Source organism: Harmonia axyridis, chromosome 1, assembly GCF_914767665.1.
Source record: "Harmonia axyridis chromosome 1, icHarAxyr1.1, whole genome shotgun sequence".
Classification (NCBI taxonomy): Eukaryota; Metazoa; Arthropoda; class Insecta; order Coleoptera; family Coccinellidae; genus Harmonia; species Harmonia axyridis.
In genome coordinates, this window is record NC_059501.1 from 26,126,861 (window position 1) to 26,143,198 (window position 16,338).

Below are 16,338 nucleotides of genomic sequence, written 5' to 3' on the forward strand. Positions count from 1 at the left end.
AGGAACATTACTGCTTATGAATTACTTATGAAGAAATTGTTGCTCACAAATTAATTAAAATAAAAATCAATATATTTAAAATAGGTTTATTCAATGATATTACTTCTTATGGATTACTGCTTAAGATTAATTTTGAAGAAATTGTTGTTCATAAATTAATTAAAATGAAAATCAATATTTGAAATAGCTTTATTTAGGAATATTACTGCTTATGAATTAATTATGAAGAAATTGTTGTTCAGAAATTAATTTAAAAAAAATCAATATTTAAAATAGGTTCTTTGAGAATTTTACTAATTAATTCGATAAAATGAATATTGATTAATTCTGTTCTGCAAGCGTTGATATTCACAATCTGATTGTTGAGAGGTACCTCAGTTACATTTGTCCTCAGGATTAAATTATTCAATTCTGAATCGTCATAACATCATCAGGCACTAGAGGTAGTTACTCATTTTCCCATGACAATTTTGTTACCAAACACAGTGAACTTGTATACGTGATATTTTAGTTTTTTTCATTCAAATGAATAGTATTTATATGCTTTTTTAGGTTTTTTTTATAACTGAATCATACTCGTATGCGAGTATGAGTGTGATTATGAATATGAGTTAAAAATGTTAACACATTCTCGTTTATTGAAGCGAATAACATTCATATATTTATCGACTCCTCCCTTTTCGTTCATACTTCAAATGAACTTCATCTATATGCCTTTTGATGCTCTTTTTATAAGCTGAAGCAAAGCTGCACATGTGACATCTCTGTTCTCGTTTATCCAAATGAACAGCCTTCATATGAATTTCAAGATCTTTCTTCTGGTTAGCTGCATACTCACAAATTTCACATTTATGTTCTCGTTTTTTCAAATGAACTGCATCTATATGCTGTTTGATGTTATTTTTATGAGCTGAAATAAAGCTGCATAGGTGACATCTATATTCTCGGTCATCCAAATGAACAGCCTTTATATGATTTTCAAGGCTTCCCTTCTGGTTAGCTGTAAACTCACAAAACTCACATTTATGTTCTCGTTTATTCGAATGAACTGCAACTATATGCTTTTTGATGTTCTGTTTATAAGCTGAAGCAAAATTGCACATGTGACATCTATGTTCTCGTCTACCCAAATGAACAGCCTTCATATGAGTATCCAGTTCTGACTTATGTTTAGCAGCATACTCACAAAACACACATTTATGTTCTCGTTTATTCGAATGAACTGCAACTATATGCTTTTTGATGTTCTGTTTATAAGCTGAAGCATAGTTGCACAGGTGACATTTATGTTCTCGTTTATTCAAATGAACAGCCTTTATATGGTTTTCAAGATGTTTCTTTTCGTTAGCAGCATACTCACAAAACACACATTTATGTTCTCGTTTATTCGAATGAACTGCAACTATATGCCTTTTGAGGTTCCGTTTATAAGCTGAAGCGAAGTTGCACAGGTGACATTTATGTTCTCGTTTATCCAAATGAACAGCCTTTATATGGTTTTCAAGAACTTTCTTTTTTTTAACAGCATACTCACAAAACACACATTTATGTTCTCGTTTATTTGAATGAACTGCAACTATATGCTTTTTGATATTCTGTTTATAAGCTGAAGCATAGTTGCGCAGGTGACATTTATGTTCTCGTTTATCCAAATGAACAGCCTTTATATGGTTTTCAAGTCCCTGCTTATGTTTAGCAGAATACTCACAAAACTTACAATAATGTTCTCGCTTATTCAAATGAACAGCATCAAAATGCCGTTTTAGATTTATCTTGTCATTTGTTGAATACTCACATACTAGACATTCTTGTTCATGTTTATTCGAAGGAGCAGCATCCATATGATTCCTAGTTTTATATTTATTAGATGAGTCATGTTTACTACCCAATGGCTTAATTTCACAAGTAATTTTCTCATTGAAACTACAATCTCTCTTCATTTCAGTTTCATATCCAATCGACGATCTTATTCCATTCTCATCAATGTACTGGTCAACAATATCTATATCTTCCGTCTTAACGTCTTCGGTCTTTATATCTTCAGTATACTGCCCGTCAATTGTATGCTGGACACTAGAATCAAAGAAGTTAATATAAAATTTTTAGGATATTAAAAGAGAACACAATTTCAAAATTTTTTGGAATTTGAAGACAGTTTCATGTAACCTGCAAACTTTTACATTTTATGTTTGGATAACATAGCTTCTGAAGAGACCCAAATATTTTAAAAGGATTATTTTTGCCATCTTTCCATTCGATAAAATTGTATGAATATCGTACCAGATTAATTTGTATCGTCCGAAGCAATGTTTTTTTTTTATTCGTATCTCATTTTCCCTTGAACCCTTTGGCCGATTTCAGCAATTAATTTCTTGAATTGTAGCTTCATTCCTCTAGACAGTGGCGTACCCCGACATGAGCCTTGGGGGAGGGGGGCGGATAAAGAAAAAAAATCGTTTCCGATATGCTTTGAATTTGTATATACTTTCTGAGATTGATTTTCAATGAGAGAAGTTCGGAGCTTTTACTTTGAAATCTCATTATTTTTTATCAGCTTGCTTATTTTCATCAATAATTTGGAATTTTTGGCTCGTAAATAAATAATGATCATGCCGAAGACAGTCAGATCAGATCAAGCCTTTTAATATAGCAGCTGGATGAAGAATTCGTTGATTAAATTTTCACACGAATAATTTATGGAGCGTTGTGACTTGTTGTTTCGTCTTGATGGGGATAACATTGAAATTGTTGTATGTATTTTGTACTATATTTAAGCACATTGTAATTGTGGTTTGAATCTCAAATAAATTGAATTGAATTGAATTGAAAATTTACAAATTTACACATTACAATGGATATATCCTCCTTTGCGTAGGCCACTGCTTCAGGTACATAAACGATTTAGATGCCATCTTCATTTAATCCGTTTTTGTTAAATGCAGGGGTGAACAAAAAAAGTAAATACAAGCTTTTATTCGAAGCAATAAACAAATAAATAAAATAAAATAAATAAAACAAAGGTCGGACGATGTCGGCACCGTTTGGCTAAAGATAGGGAAAATTGGAAAATTCAGGGGGAGGCCTATGTCCAGGAGTGGATGCAGACAGGCTGTTGAAAAAGATTCGAAGTAAACTCAAATGTTGGCCCATCTTTTCTGAACATTTTCTCTTTTTATTTTTTATTGCGATATATTAAATATGAGAGAACGCTTCATATGGTACCTTTGTTGAACAAGAAATTCATGTTTTGAATGGCAAAGCTCTTCAAGTTCATCATTTTGAAACTGTTTTGAGGTCTAATATTAATGATTTAAAAAAAAACCTATGAACTGGGATATTAATACAATGAAAAGTCATTAATCATATTGATGAATTGTTCTCATTGAATCAAGCAACAATTTCCGTTTTACCAATGAAATGTTGATTATTACAATGTTATGTTCATTATTCGATCCGTTGTACTTGTTGTAACTTGCTTCAGTAACCCCCTAATTTTTTTGTACCTATAATCGATAGAAATAATAAAAAATATAGTTTCTAATTTGGAAATCTTGAGTTTTGATGAATTTGAGTTGTCCAAGTTCATGATCATCTTATAAACAACTTACAGTCCATTCAGGAATTATTGACATCGAAGAAGGCCTTGAACGTCTAATCGCGGCTTTATTTCTGGTTACGAAAATATCACTAAATATTGCTATGGTTCATCATAGAAATAACCAGTTTAAATTATTTTCATCATATTTGTATCCGAAAGATCCCGAATTTTCGAAATTACGATTATTACGATGGGACGCATACAGTCATGATTTCATAAATTGAAGTTCAGATTATATAACGTAAAAATATAGTGAAATGCTATCTCATTTCTTAGAAATCCAATGAAGAGATATCTATTCATTTAAGAGTCGCCCATGAAAGATCCCATTGAAGATCATTAGAATATGCATATTTCATTTTCACCAAAGGCTCTTCAAAAATTGTTGCATTACTGATGGACACTGAATACCAACCTGCTTGCAAAATTCTTATCAAATAACTCTTATGGATCATGTTAACAGTGGTGTCTAAACTGGTGAAGAAAACAGAAAAAACTGGTTGATAAATTTAAATAGTGTAGCTTAGTGAATGGAAGAGCCATATCATAATAAGACAGAAATAAAATTCAAAGAATCCATTTAGTATACGAAAAATTTTGATATTCCAGTTGTACTGTAACTTTCAAAATTGGAACCAATTTATCAGCCAATGTGTAAATTACTTTCTAAAGTCACTATTCTTTGAAACTGTTCATGACATGAATGATTGATTAAATTTGTATGAAAAATATAGGTACTATTTATTCTCAAGTTTTCTGTTTTTTATTGAAATGCTTTTATACTAGTTACTATTAAATTACATAAAGTATTTTGCCCATAACAGCTTTAACTCACTCACTAAAAGCATTCTTGCATGAAATTATTTTTAATTTGTGAATTTTAAAATTTTATTGCATTCTATTATTATCTTCAAGTGGGTAAGAGGTGAAGAAATTCTTGAAGTTACTCTTCTAAATATATTTTTCGATAAAATACTCAGTAAAAATTCTATAAAGCCATTGAAATTTATTAGATTTTTGGATTACTCATTGAAGAACAAAAAACAAATATAACAATACTTAATTTCAATATAGAATATAAATAAACTATAGATGCAATGCAATAAACTTTGTTTAGCAACCCAATTATAAAATAATTCTTCCTTCATAGATTTATATAATCCTCATGATCACCACTGTCAAAACAAAACATCCAGGTAAAAATCCAAATATCCAGCATTCAAAATAGTGCTCCTTCTACTTTTACCCTTGAATATATTTGAAAAACTTTTTGTTTTCTTTCTAGAGTCCACTGTTCAATAATGCTGCCATTTTCAAATAACCAAGTTTCCTCCAGATGAATGAATTTCACATTTTGTTGCAAATATTCTTTGTATTCACCATAAAATCGTACTCAACTTATTATATTTTTTTGTTCATCAATAAGAATTTTCCTTTTATTAACTGTTTTGAACTTGTAACGAATTAATTATATGTAATGTTGTGTTCGATGGATTAAAATCTAGATGCTTTTTGGTCAAATTTTATCCAGACTGATATATTGGTTGCTTTTGGTAACAATCAAATCATTTAATGATTCTTTTAAGGTGAAATCGTATCGCACAGGTTTTCTTCCGCTAATAATACAGGCCGTACTGACTTGCTTTCTTCTTTTTTCAAACAGTATTGCGAGAAATACTCAAATAAACTAATCAATGTGTGTTTGAAATTGATACAACTTTTCAATTTCAAAATTTCTTGGATCAAAACCAATAACACAAACAAACTGAAATCTGACCTCCTGTCAATGACATTTCCAATGCCAACCCGAAATCTGCAATTCAAAATGTTACTGAATGAGCCAATAGCAACTTTATTCCGATTTTCCAAAGCCACCCGGGATTTCAATAATTCCTGAATGGACTGTATACATTTTTGTCCAAACCGCAAGCAGTCTTATAATACTATGTACTTGCAGAATTGAAAAAGAAAAATATTTTTGCGAAAAAAGCTTTTGTAGAGGACTGAAAATATTTTAGGAAGAAAGATCATTGTCAAACGCCAATATACAAACTTTCAGCTCAAAATAGTGAAAATTATGATCAGCTTTCCATAAACGTCTAATAGAGGCCATCCCGGTGAATCAGCCTGTATAACAACAAACAAGTAGCTAAGGATTTCAAACAAGTATGTTCCTGGGGAATCAAATAATTGCTAAAAATCGACCGAAGGGTTCAAGAGAAAATGAACTGCTAACTTCGTTGATCTTTTTTTTCGTTTTTCCGTTTTTTCCGTTCTCCTAATTTTGCCAATGTTGTATCATAGTATGAAGAACTATACTATGGTTATACATATATAACACAAAAAAAAGAAAAATGCGGGTTCATTCAAATACCTTACTCATGAAATATTTTAAAGGTTTTTTGTAAAAAACAGATATAAATACTCACTCATAGTCAAATGATATCCTATCATCATCTTGTCCCATTTTTTCTAATTCAGTCTTAACTCTTCTGTTGTGAATACTCATATATTTTTCTGGGTACATATGTAGAATAGACCCTCGAATCTGTCACATGAAATTGGCAGCTACGTTGCCAAATCGAAAAATTAATCAGGTATTTGAAGTATTCATAGAAAATAGAAATATGTCACCAGATCCCGCTATCGGTCTCGACAGTTATAATATCAGGTTACCTATATCTTTGAATATTTATTCTGATTCTAAATACGACAGTTACTGCTGCAACTAAATTCATCCTTGAAGCCAAGATGTTTATAGAAATACTCTGACAAAACTCTTCAAATTGAATGGTTATAAGAACGTATAGGTAAAAGTACAAACTATAAAAAATGATACATATATAATTTTCTGATGTATGGAACGTTTTTAAAGTGGAATTTAGCGCTTGATAGCGCAAGTGAAGGTTTTCTTTATTCAGTTCTTCTTCGTAAGCTCTGTGAACTGAGTGATTGAAATATTCAAATGAATTTTCTGAAATGAATTTTTCTCTTTAAGTAGTTTATTTGAAGACTGTAATGAAAGACTACTCATTATCATCATTAGGAATTGGGCTGGTGTGAATTATTTTTCCTGTAAAGTTGAAAGAAATTTTGATAAGTTCAATATGGCCATCAGACCTAGCCTATGGTGGATGAGGCAGTGAAAAAAGACTACTTAATTACAGTCAAGGCAAAAATCTTATAGGTGTATCCACTTTCATTTCTTCCATATGTTTAATGTAAAGTACATACAAATTTGCTAAGTTTCAGATATCGCTAACATATCACTGCGGTTGTAGTAGGAGTTCCCAATAAAATACCTTTATATCATCAAAAAGCTTTCTTCAATCTGCCAAGATAGTTGCCAATTTGACGTAGAAAATTGGACGTCAATCGAGGGTCTCAAAGTGTTGTGCCTATTCTATATGTTTTCTTTCTTCTGACACTAAAGAAATATTATTAGAAGTCAGTTCATCAATTGATAATTATGTAGATAAGGACAAAACGCTCTAAGGTTAAATTTTCCAGATTTACTAATTTTGGGGTGTGAAATGCGAATTCGTACACAACAAATTTTGTCGCATATTGTTTGTCAAAAAAAATAAATAAATAATTTTTCGCCAAGGTCACTCCATTTATTTCACTTATACGCCGTTGATTTTTGTTTTATTATGGATATTCGACCGAAATTCACTATCATTGATATTTCACGCATTTTCCAACATCAATATACCTATACGATAAACCTTTAGAATTAATATTTATTTTGTTTTGAAGTGTCAATTGTCGGTCGTGATGAATTCACATACTAACAACGCGAACGACTCAAATCGAAAACTATGTGCGCTTTGTTGCCGGTTCCAGCAGATTTCAGATGGTCTAAGAATATAATAATAATAATAACCTTTTTTATCAGGTGGAAGTTTAGCTATAGCTACTTTTACACTTTCACCTAATATTCAATAAGAATAATATATTCAACTATACGACAGATTGCCAAAAATATATATTTAATTTCAACACCGCATTTTTCTAGGGAAATCATTGGTCCAAAATGTAACAACTCATGCACATTTTATGAGGACCTTATGGATATATCCACTTTCTCCCTATAATTCTACCTGATTGTATTATTTTTTCTCAAATTTTGCATCATTTCTGCGATTTTTCCAGGTCTCCCTTAGGGTTCAGTTCAGAATTATCACCCACTATTATAAAACAAACTCCCTTGCAAAAAATAACCTAATCTAGGTACTTCTATCTTATTACTCTATCGCATTCAAAATGCAAAGAACTGACATTTACCCCGACAGACTTCTTACTCTTAAAAAAATTGTTATTTTTTTTACTAAACAGCAACAAGGGCGTAGATCTTTTGTTTTTTTCGGGGAGGGGGTTGTTAATGAGAAAAAATTTTTTTGACGATAACGTTTACTCATATATGTAATGTGAGAAAGAGAGGTTTGATAACGAAGTTTGAACCAAATATTACTCCAAATATTTTTTTATTACCAATTCGATTGTTTTCACCTTATATTGGCCATTAGGTGTTCCTAAATTGAAGTTACGAAGGAAAATAAGAGGTTCCTCAGATAATTCTAAGAATAAAAAGCCCCAATAAGCATGAGCTCGCAAACGCTTTATTTTCGAGATACAGAGTGTTACTTGTAGTCTTACTTTTTGGTAATGCTCATTTCACTTCATGAAATCATTTTTAATCTTCGCCACATAGTGGGTAAATAAGTACCAAAACTCATAATTAATTTATTCATCACAGCTTATAAACTGGATCTTTGTAATGACTTGGATTTTCCTGAAGATTACTGGAGAATAGTTCGATATTATTTTTTCTCGAAATCGGTAGCATAGACGTCAAAACTACAAGAAATCGAAAAGTATAGTTCTGGACGAAAGAGAATCTCGAGCCCCGAGTTTGAATTGCCAATAATTTGGAGTCATAGCATAATAATTTTACCGAAAGATGTAAGAACTCATACGAAATGAATGAAAGAGCAAAATATGTAAATTTCAAATTTTTTGCATGTTTTAGCGGTTTTCGTAAATTGTTCACCTTTTCTTCTTTAGCTCTTTTTGGGGGTGAAAACTCTGCATATTGAAGAAAATTCATCACTTCTGGCAACACTGGTTTGTCTGCTCACAAAACCTATGAAAACGATCTTAATGGCATCTGTGAACATACGATGGAACCTAATTAGCAGGTTGTTTGAATTGAACTACATCCGATCAGAGATTATTTAGAGAATACTTAACACAGAATACTAAAAACTGATATGGTTTCGATTAATCTGAAATGTATCTTTTTATGATAATTATCTATTATATCTTTTGAATATTGCTTATGTATTAATTTGAAAAAATAACAGTTAATTAATTCTGTTCAGCATATTTTATGGCTCCTTATCCCTCTCAAAAAGTGACTGTTCAAAATTAAGAAATGATTAATCATTGTTATTCACAACTTCATTAAAATAAAAATCATCTATTTTATTATTTGAAAATGTTACTATTAATTCAATATGTTCTGCAAGCGTTGATATTCACAGTCTGATTGTTGAGAGGTAGGTACATCAGGTACATTTGCCGTCACAATCAAATTATTCAATTCTGAATCGTCAATATTATCAGGTACTAGAGGTAGTTCCTCATTTCTTACAAGACAATTCTGGTACCATTTGCAATAAACTTACATAGGTGATATTTATTTTTTTTTCATTCGATTGAATAATATATATATATATATATATATATATATATATATATATATATATATATATATATATATATGCTTTTGGAGGCTTTCCTCCTTAACTGAAGTATACCCGTATGCTTTAGTTGAAAAAATGACTCCTATATTCTCATCAATATGCCTTTGGATGTTCTTTTTATGGGCTGAAGTAGAGTTGCACAGGTGACATCTATGGTCACGTTTATCGAAATAAACAGCCTTTATATGAATTTCAAGTCCTCCCTCCTGTTTATGTTCATACATATGATACTAGACATTCAAGTTCTTGTTTATTCAAAGAAACAGCATCCATGTTCACTACTCAATGGCTTAATTTCAAAAGTAATTCTCTCATTGAAACTATAATATCTCTTCATTTCTGTTTCATATCCAATAGATGATCTTATTTCATTCTCATCAATGTACTGTTCAACAATATCTATATCTTCAGCCTTCAAAGCATCAGTATGCTGCCGTCAATTGTATACTGAACACCGAGCTGAACACTAGAATCTAATAAGTTATTGTTAAGAGGAACAATGAAAATTTAGGATGTTAGGAGAGAACACAATTTCAACATTTTTGGACTTGAAAGAATGTTTCATATAATCTGTTACCTGCAAATTTGCTTTTTAATAAGAGACTTATTTATAATGGCAATCAGAAAATTTTCAAATCCGGAAAAAGTAATCCTTATTATTGAAGTTATATTATTCTCTTATAATTATTTTCAGACGTTAAAAACCATTATTTTCACTTTTATGTTTGGGTAACTCAGCATCTGAAGTGACCCAAATATTTCACAAGGATTATTTGTACCATCTTTCCATTCATTAAAAATAATATAAATATCGTACCAGTTTGATTTTGAACCATTATTAATTTGAAATTAATTTCGACCCACTGCTTATTGTTCGAAGAAATCATTATGTTTGTTTTTGATTTGCGAGTAATCTCTGAATTTTTGAATATTTTCATCAGAGTGGAAAAACATTGTGGAATAAAAAATAATCAATCACCATTCAAAAATAATACAGGATCTTCAAAAAATATATATACACACAAGTAAATTTAGGGAAACCGACAATATTTACGGAAGTTTATTGTTCATTTTCCCTTGAATACTTTGGCCGATTTTAGCAATTATTTTTTAGGTTTGTAGCTTGATCCTTCAAAAACATAACGGTTCAGAAGCCATCCTCCTTTGTGAGTTCTCGAATTTGAGAAAAAATTCAGCACTTCATATAGTACTACTTTTCGAGAATAAATGTTTTGAATCGCAAAACTCTTCAAGTAAATTTTAATTGAAACACCGGAAAATGTACCTAAATTCCATGAAAAAGTTAATTGTATTGATTCATTACTATAATATTAGGTTACTCGCTCTGCTCGCCGAAGGGGCTCCGCCCCTTGGACCCCGTCACTATGCCGGTAGATCCTTCACTGGGTATCCCTCTAGAAAATGAAAGATTTTTTTCGGAAACCTTGTATCGTTAGCTGATTTCAGACGATTCACTCGGTATCTTATGCTGATTCTAGGGTAGAATTCTATATGACTTCTTTCCTAGAACATACCATTTCGCCCTTGCTCACATGAAAATATTTGATGCAAATAACTTTCCATGACGACAAATCAAGGGCGGTCCTAGCCTTGAGTTTGAGGGGGTTCGCCGTTAAGGGTTTCGAGTTTTTCTATGGTACCAAATCCCAGATTACACCGATATCGAGCTTAACCTCTCAAAAATATTTATATTTAGATATTTATATGAATATTTATACAGGGTGTTTCAAGTTCGAAGGCGTATTAGACGTTTCTGGAGAACGGGGCCGATTTGAAATCTGAAAATTCAGAATATGACATTGTTCATGATGCCCTATTCAGCTAAAATATTTTAGAAGTTCTGGCACTTCCGGTTATACAAGAATAAAAAAAAAATTCTTCGAAAAAAATATTTTTTTTCATTTTATGTTTCAGATATTATCAAGATTTCCATTCTCAAATACTCTCTGCTGAAATTATTGCGTTAGTTCTCATAGTTTTCAAAATATTAAGAAAAAAACGTAAAAAAGAGAGAATTTCCATAGTCACTATCACGTGAATTATTTTCACTGTGAATATCCTATGCGTATACTCAATTCATTTTCACAAACTAGAATGATGTTGGAATATCGTGCATATCTTGAATTTGAAAAATATCATCACAGGGTGTTTCAAATATTGTGCCAAAAATTGTGAACAAAATTTGATCATAACTTTCGATTTTCAAATCAGAACCCTATTTTTTTGTGATTTCGTTGAATTCTACGGTAAAAATAAGGGTAGTGTTCAAACATGATTATGCTCTCAAATTCAATAATTCAAGAGTTATTCCAGATTTTATGGATTTATGTTATACGTAGGGTCAATTTCATTCAATCTGTTTCTAGAGTGCGTTTCAAATATTCAATTATTTCAAAGTGACAGGTGTACTCATTATTGAATAAAGTAGATTATAATTTGACGATATGAATCCCCGTTATTCAAATAATGAAATTCTGGATCTATTCCATATCCACGGTGAATGCAACAGAATTGTTTCGAGAACTTGTCGAACATTCAATCAGAAATATCCACATTTACCACCAATTGACGAGAAGATAATTCGGAAGGATGTTTCAAACTTTCTGTTACTCCCTTTTCATCACCACGCTGATTTTTTCCTGAATTCATAAAATGTATTCTACCGCTTTTTCATATGAATAGAATTGGCACACAGGAGTCCTGCATGATTTTATTTCATTTGGTAGGTAGAGGTTTTTTTCTTCTAGGTAGGTACTCCATCCAGTATAATGGATATTCATGAAGTATGCAACATCCTTTCAAGAAGATGAGGAAATTTCTGATTTAAAATTTGATGAGTTCTACCAATAATTCTAATGCATTCATCGTGAATATGGAATAAGATATTTATAATACAAGTGCAGAACTTATTGATATTCTTCCAAGAGTTCAAAATGACCGAGTGGTAGAATGAGCCTTCTGTACGAGTTTTAAACATTATGTTCCCGAATTCACTGCCTTTTTATTGAAATTGACGGAAATTTCCATAAATATCTATTAGTGATTTTTGCATTGAAAAATGTTGGTTGGTAGAACAGTTTTCTGTATCACAAATTTGACAAATAATAGATAAATCCGTTCCAGTCTATTTTGTTCCACAAAATGTGCCGGAAAGAACTGATTTGCCACATAATTAGAAAATAGTTATTTATAATACAAGTGCAGAAGGCATTGATATTCTTCCACGAGTTCAAAATTCAAAAACGAGCCACGAAGTGGCGAGTTTTGGAATGAACGAGTGGTAGAATGAGCCTTCTGTACGAGTATTATACATTATTTTCTCTAATTCATTGCATTTTCATTGAAATTAATGAAATATTTCCATAAATATAATTTAGTGATTTTTGCATTGAAAAATGTTGGTTGGCAGAACTGATTTCTTTAAGGCAATTTGATGAATTGACAGATAAAGCCGTAGCGGAAAGTTCGGAGTGCCAACATAGAATAATAAAATATAACCATGAAAACTGTGCGTTTCTGATATATTCTCGCACGATTTTGTTCTACAAGATGTGGAAGAATGAACGGAATAACCACAGAATTAGAGAAAAGTATATCCAGAATTTTGTCATTTGAATATCGGAAATTCAATTCGTGAAATCAAATTAGTGAAGCTTTGATAATGAAAATACCTGTCACATGTAAAGTAATTAGATATTTAAATTTCTATGGTCATAGAGTATTATTGCTAGTCTGTCTGGAAACAGATCGAATAAAATTGACCCTACGTATAACATAAATTCATAAAATCTCAAATAACTCTTGAATTATTGAATTTGAGAGCATAATCACGTTTGGACACTACCCTTATTTTTTACCGTAGAATCCAGCGAAATCACAAAAAAATAGGGTTCTGATTTGAAAATCGAAAGTTATGATCAAATTTTGTTCACAATTTTTGGCACCCTGTGATGATATTTCTCAAATTCAAGATATGCACGATGTTCCAACATCATTTTAGTTTGAGAAAGTGAATTGAAATAGGCATAGGATATTCACAGTAAAAATAATTCAGGTAATTATGACTAAGGAAATTCTCTCTTTTTTACGGTTTTTCCTTGATATTTTGAAAACTATGAGGACTAACACAATAATTTTAGCGAAGAGTAATTGAGAATGGAAATCTCGATAATATCTGAGACATAAAATGAAGAAAAAGTTTGTTTTGAAAAAAATTTTTTTAATTCTTATATAACCGGAAGCGCCTGAACTTCGAAAATATTTTAGCTGAACAATGTCATATTCCGAAATTTTAGATTTAGGCGTACAACTTTGGTCCTGCCGTTTTGCAATAGCTGGCTGTAACGGTAAGTGGTAGTCGAAATGATTATATCGTAGATGTCATACAATAAGTTTAGTTATTTGTGAACATAACGCCATCGACATGTTAGTCAATTTGTGTCTGCATCATAAAGTTATTCACGATTAACCATGTCAGCTTACGAGCCAAATTCTCGTCATTTGAGGGAGGTTTTAATTTTCTACTGAAATATGAATAAATCTGCGGCTGAGGCTCATCGAATGCTCTCAAATACCTATGGTGAGGCCGCTATTAGTGAAAGAACGTGCCGAGAGTGGTTTCAACGCTTCAAGAATGGTGATTTTGATGTCGAAGACCAGCATCGCGGTGGAAGAGAGAAGGTTTTTGAAGATGCAGAATTGGAGGCAATACTTGATCAAGACTCATTTCAAACGCAACAATAATTGACAGGATCATTAGGACTACAAGCCATTTCAAAACGCCTGAAAGTCATAGGAATGATTCAGAAACAAGAAAAGTGGGTGCCGTACGAGTTGAAGCCGGGAGGTGTTTGAACGGAGTTTGTTTGTTTGTGAACAGCTGCTTTCGAGGCCAAGACGGAAGGAATTTCTGCATCGGATTGGGACTGGAGACGAAAAACGGGTTCATTACGATAATCCCAAGCACATAAAATCATGCGGATATCCCGGCCATGCTTCCACGTCGACGGCTAGACCGAATATTCTCGGTTCTAAGGTCATGCTCAGTATTTAGTGGGGCCAGCTCGGTGTAGTGTATTATGAGTTGTTAAAACCGACTGAAACGATCACAGGCGATCGTTATCGAACGCAATCAATGCGTTTGTGTCGAGCATTGAGAGACAAACCACCGCAATACGACGAGAGAGTAGATGAATGGATTTTACTGCATGACAATGCTCGACTCCATGTTGCGAAAGTCAAGATATACTTGAAAAGGTTGAAATGGGAATTCCTACCCCACCTGACGTATTCTCCAGACGTTGCTCCCTCGGATTATCACTTGTTTCGATCAATAGCACACAGCCTGGCTGACCAGCACTTCCTATCTTATGAAGAATTAAAAACTTGGATCGATTCGTGGATCGCTTCAAAAGATGACCAGTTTTTCGTACGCTGCCCGAAAGATGTGAGAAAGTATAGTGACCAGCGATGGGCAATATTTCGAATCATAAATGTATAACCAGTGTTTTATAGTGTTTTACTCAAATTTCGGTAAAAAAATGTGTACGCTTATGTATTTGTTATATTATAATATATTTATTTACTTACCACGGTTTTAGCCATTCAGGTAGAAATTAAAAAAAAATAGTAAATCTATTGTTTCATATGAAAAAAAAAGAAGACAATTGGCCAGTATAACACAAAATCTAATTTGGTCTGTGAACCCCTTGAAAACCTTGTAATCACAGCGTCCTCGTCATCATCAATGTCCCTCCCTGTATATGTTCAGGAGGACTAAACTGAATCCGATGTCAATATCGAAAAAACCAGAATAACACCATATGAACTACCATTTATTCATTTCGAAAATAAACTTGCCGAATTTTCTGCTCGAATAGCTGTGCGAAAATTATGAGTTTCTATACAGTTTTATAATACGTCATAATCTCAAACAATCTATTAATATGAATTTCCACCAAGTAAAAAACCGATCCCATCAAGAAGATCTGGCATACAGGCAACGTTGCAGATTATTTCGCATCTGACCAGCGTTGCCGTTCGTACGATAATTATCGTTTTGTACGATAATTTGCTGATCGGTACTATGTACGATACCGCATGTACGATAATAGCGTTTTGTACGATAATTTCAGTGTACCTATCATTTGAGTTGAAATTTCCATAGATACTAAAAATATAATGAAACTAAGTATGGCCAGATTTAGTAGAAATTTTCTTTTTCAGTAGAGTTTTCGCATTTTCATGAAGTTTTTAGTAGGAAGAAATCATTTGGTAGATTTTAGTAGTTTTAAAAAATCTAACCGAAACGGTTGCGAATGTCTAGACTTTAGAATGTTCCGATGAATCAATTCATAGTTCATTGGGGTTCTACGTTCTACGTGGATCTAGAAGAACGAACCTACTTAAACATAATAAAATCATAAAACTTCTTTTCTGGCTGTCGGTTGAAAATAAATACAAAGAATCATGGAATATCCGAAGGGTAGGTGCCTCATTAAAAACAGATGGTGTTCAAACTTCAGTTGAAAATATACCATTATCTCATATTTGGTATTCTATTTAGTGAAAAAAAATTGTCGTAACAGGTATTTCATTGACATATTTGAGTGGCTGAATATTTCAGATTTGAATATATTCATTTCACACAACAAAATCGTTTTTTTGATGACCCTTATTTTATAGAGAATTTTTACGAAGATATTCGAAGATATTTCTTCGTATTTCCAATCAATTCAAGTATTTAGATTCATATTATTTTATAATATGTGGATATGGGAGCAAATGTTCAATTGTTGAAAGCACATAACAAAGACCATCAAAAATATACTGCTATTTCAATTGAAAAGTGCGTATCTGCAAAAAAGCACACTAGAGATATTTAATTGAATTAATATGAAAAAGAAATACATGACAATGCATGTTAAATAAATTCATTAATTTTAATTCAGA

The 16,338-nt window shown here is 31.9% G+C and overlaps 1 protein-coding gene across 3 annotated transcripts in view; it reads right to left on the reverse strand.

Annotated features, from left to right (window-relative positions):
- LOC123671020 (zinc finger protein 711-like) overlaps nt 1-16,338 on the reverse strand; it is a 49,482-nt gene that overhangs the window by 15,689 nt on the left and 17,455 nt on the right. The window contains exons 1-2 of one of the 3 annotated variants that reach the window (XM_045604661.1): nt 6,028-6,464; nt 71-2,073 (exon numbers count right to left, since the gene is read on the reverse strand). The exons of 1 other annotated variant lie outside the window; for it this stretch is intronic. In XM_045604661.1, coding sequence (XP_045460617.1) covers nt 663-2,073; nt 6,028-6,125 — 1,509 coding nt within the window. In that variant the 5' untranslated portion in view covers nt 6,126-6,464 and the 3' untranslated portion in view covers nt 71-662. Of the gene's footprint in view, nt 1-70; nt 2,074-6,027; nt 6,465-16,338 lie in introns of those variants that run through there. One more of the 3 variants, XM_045604662.1, reaches the window with a different exon arrangement.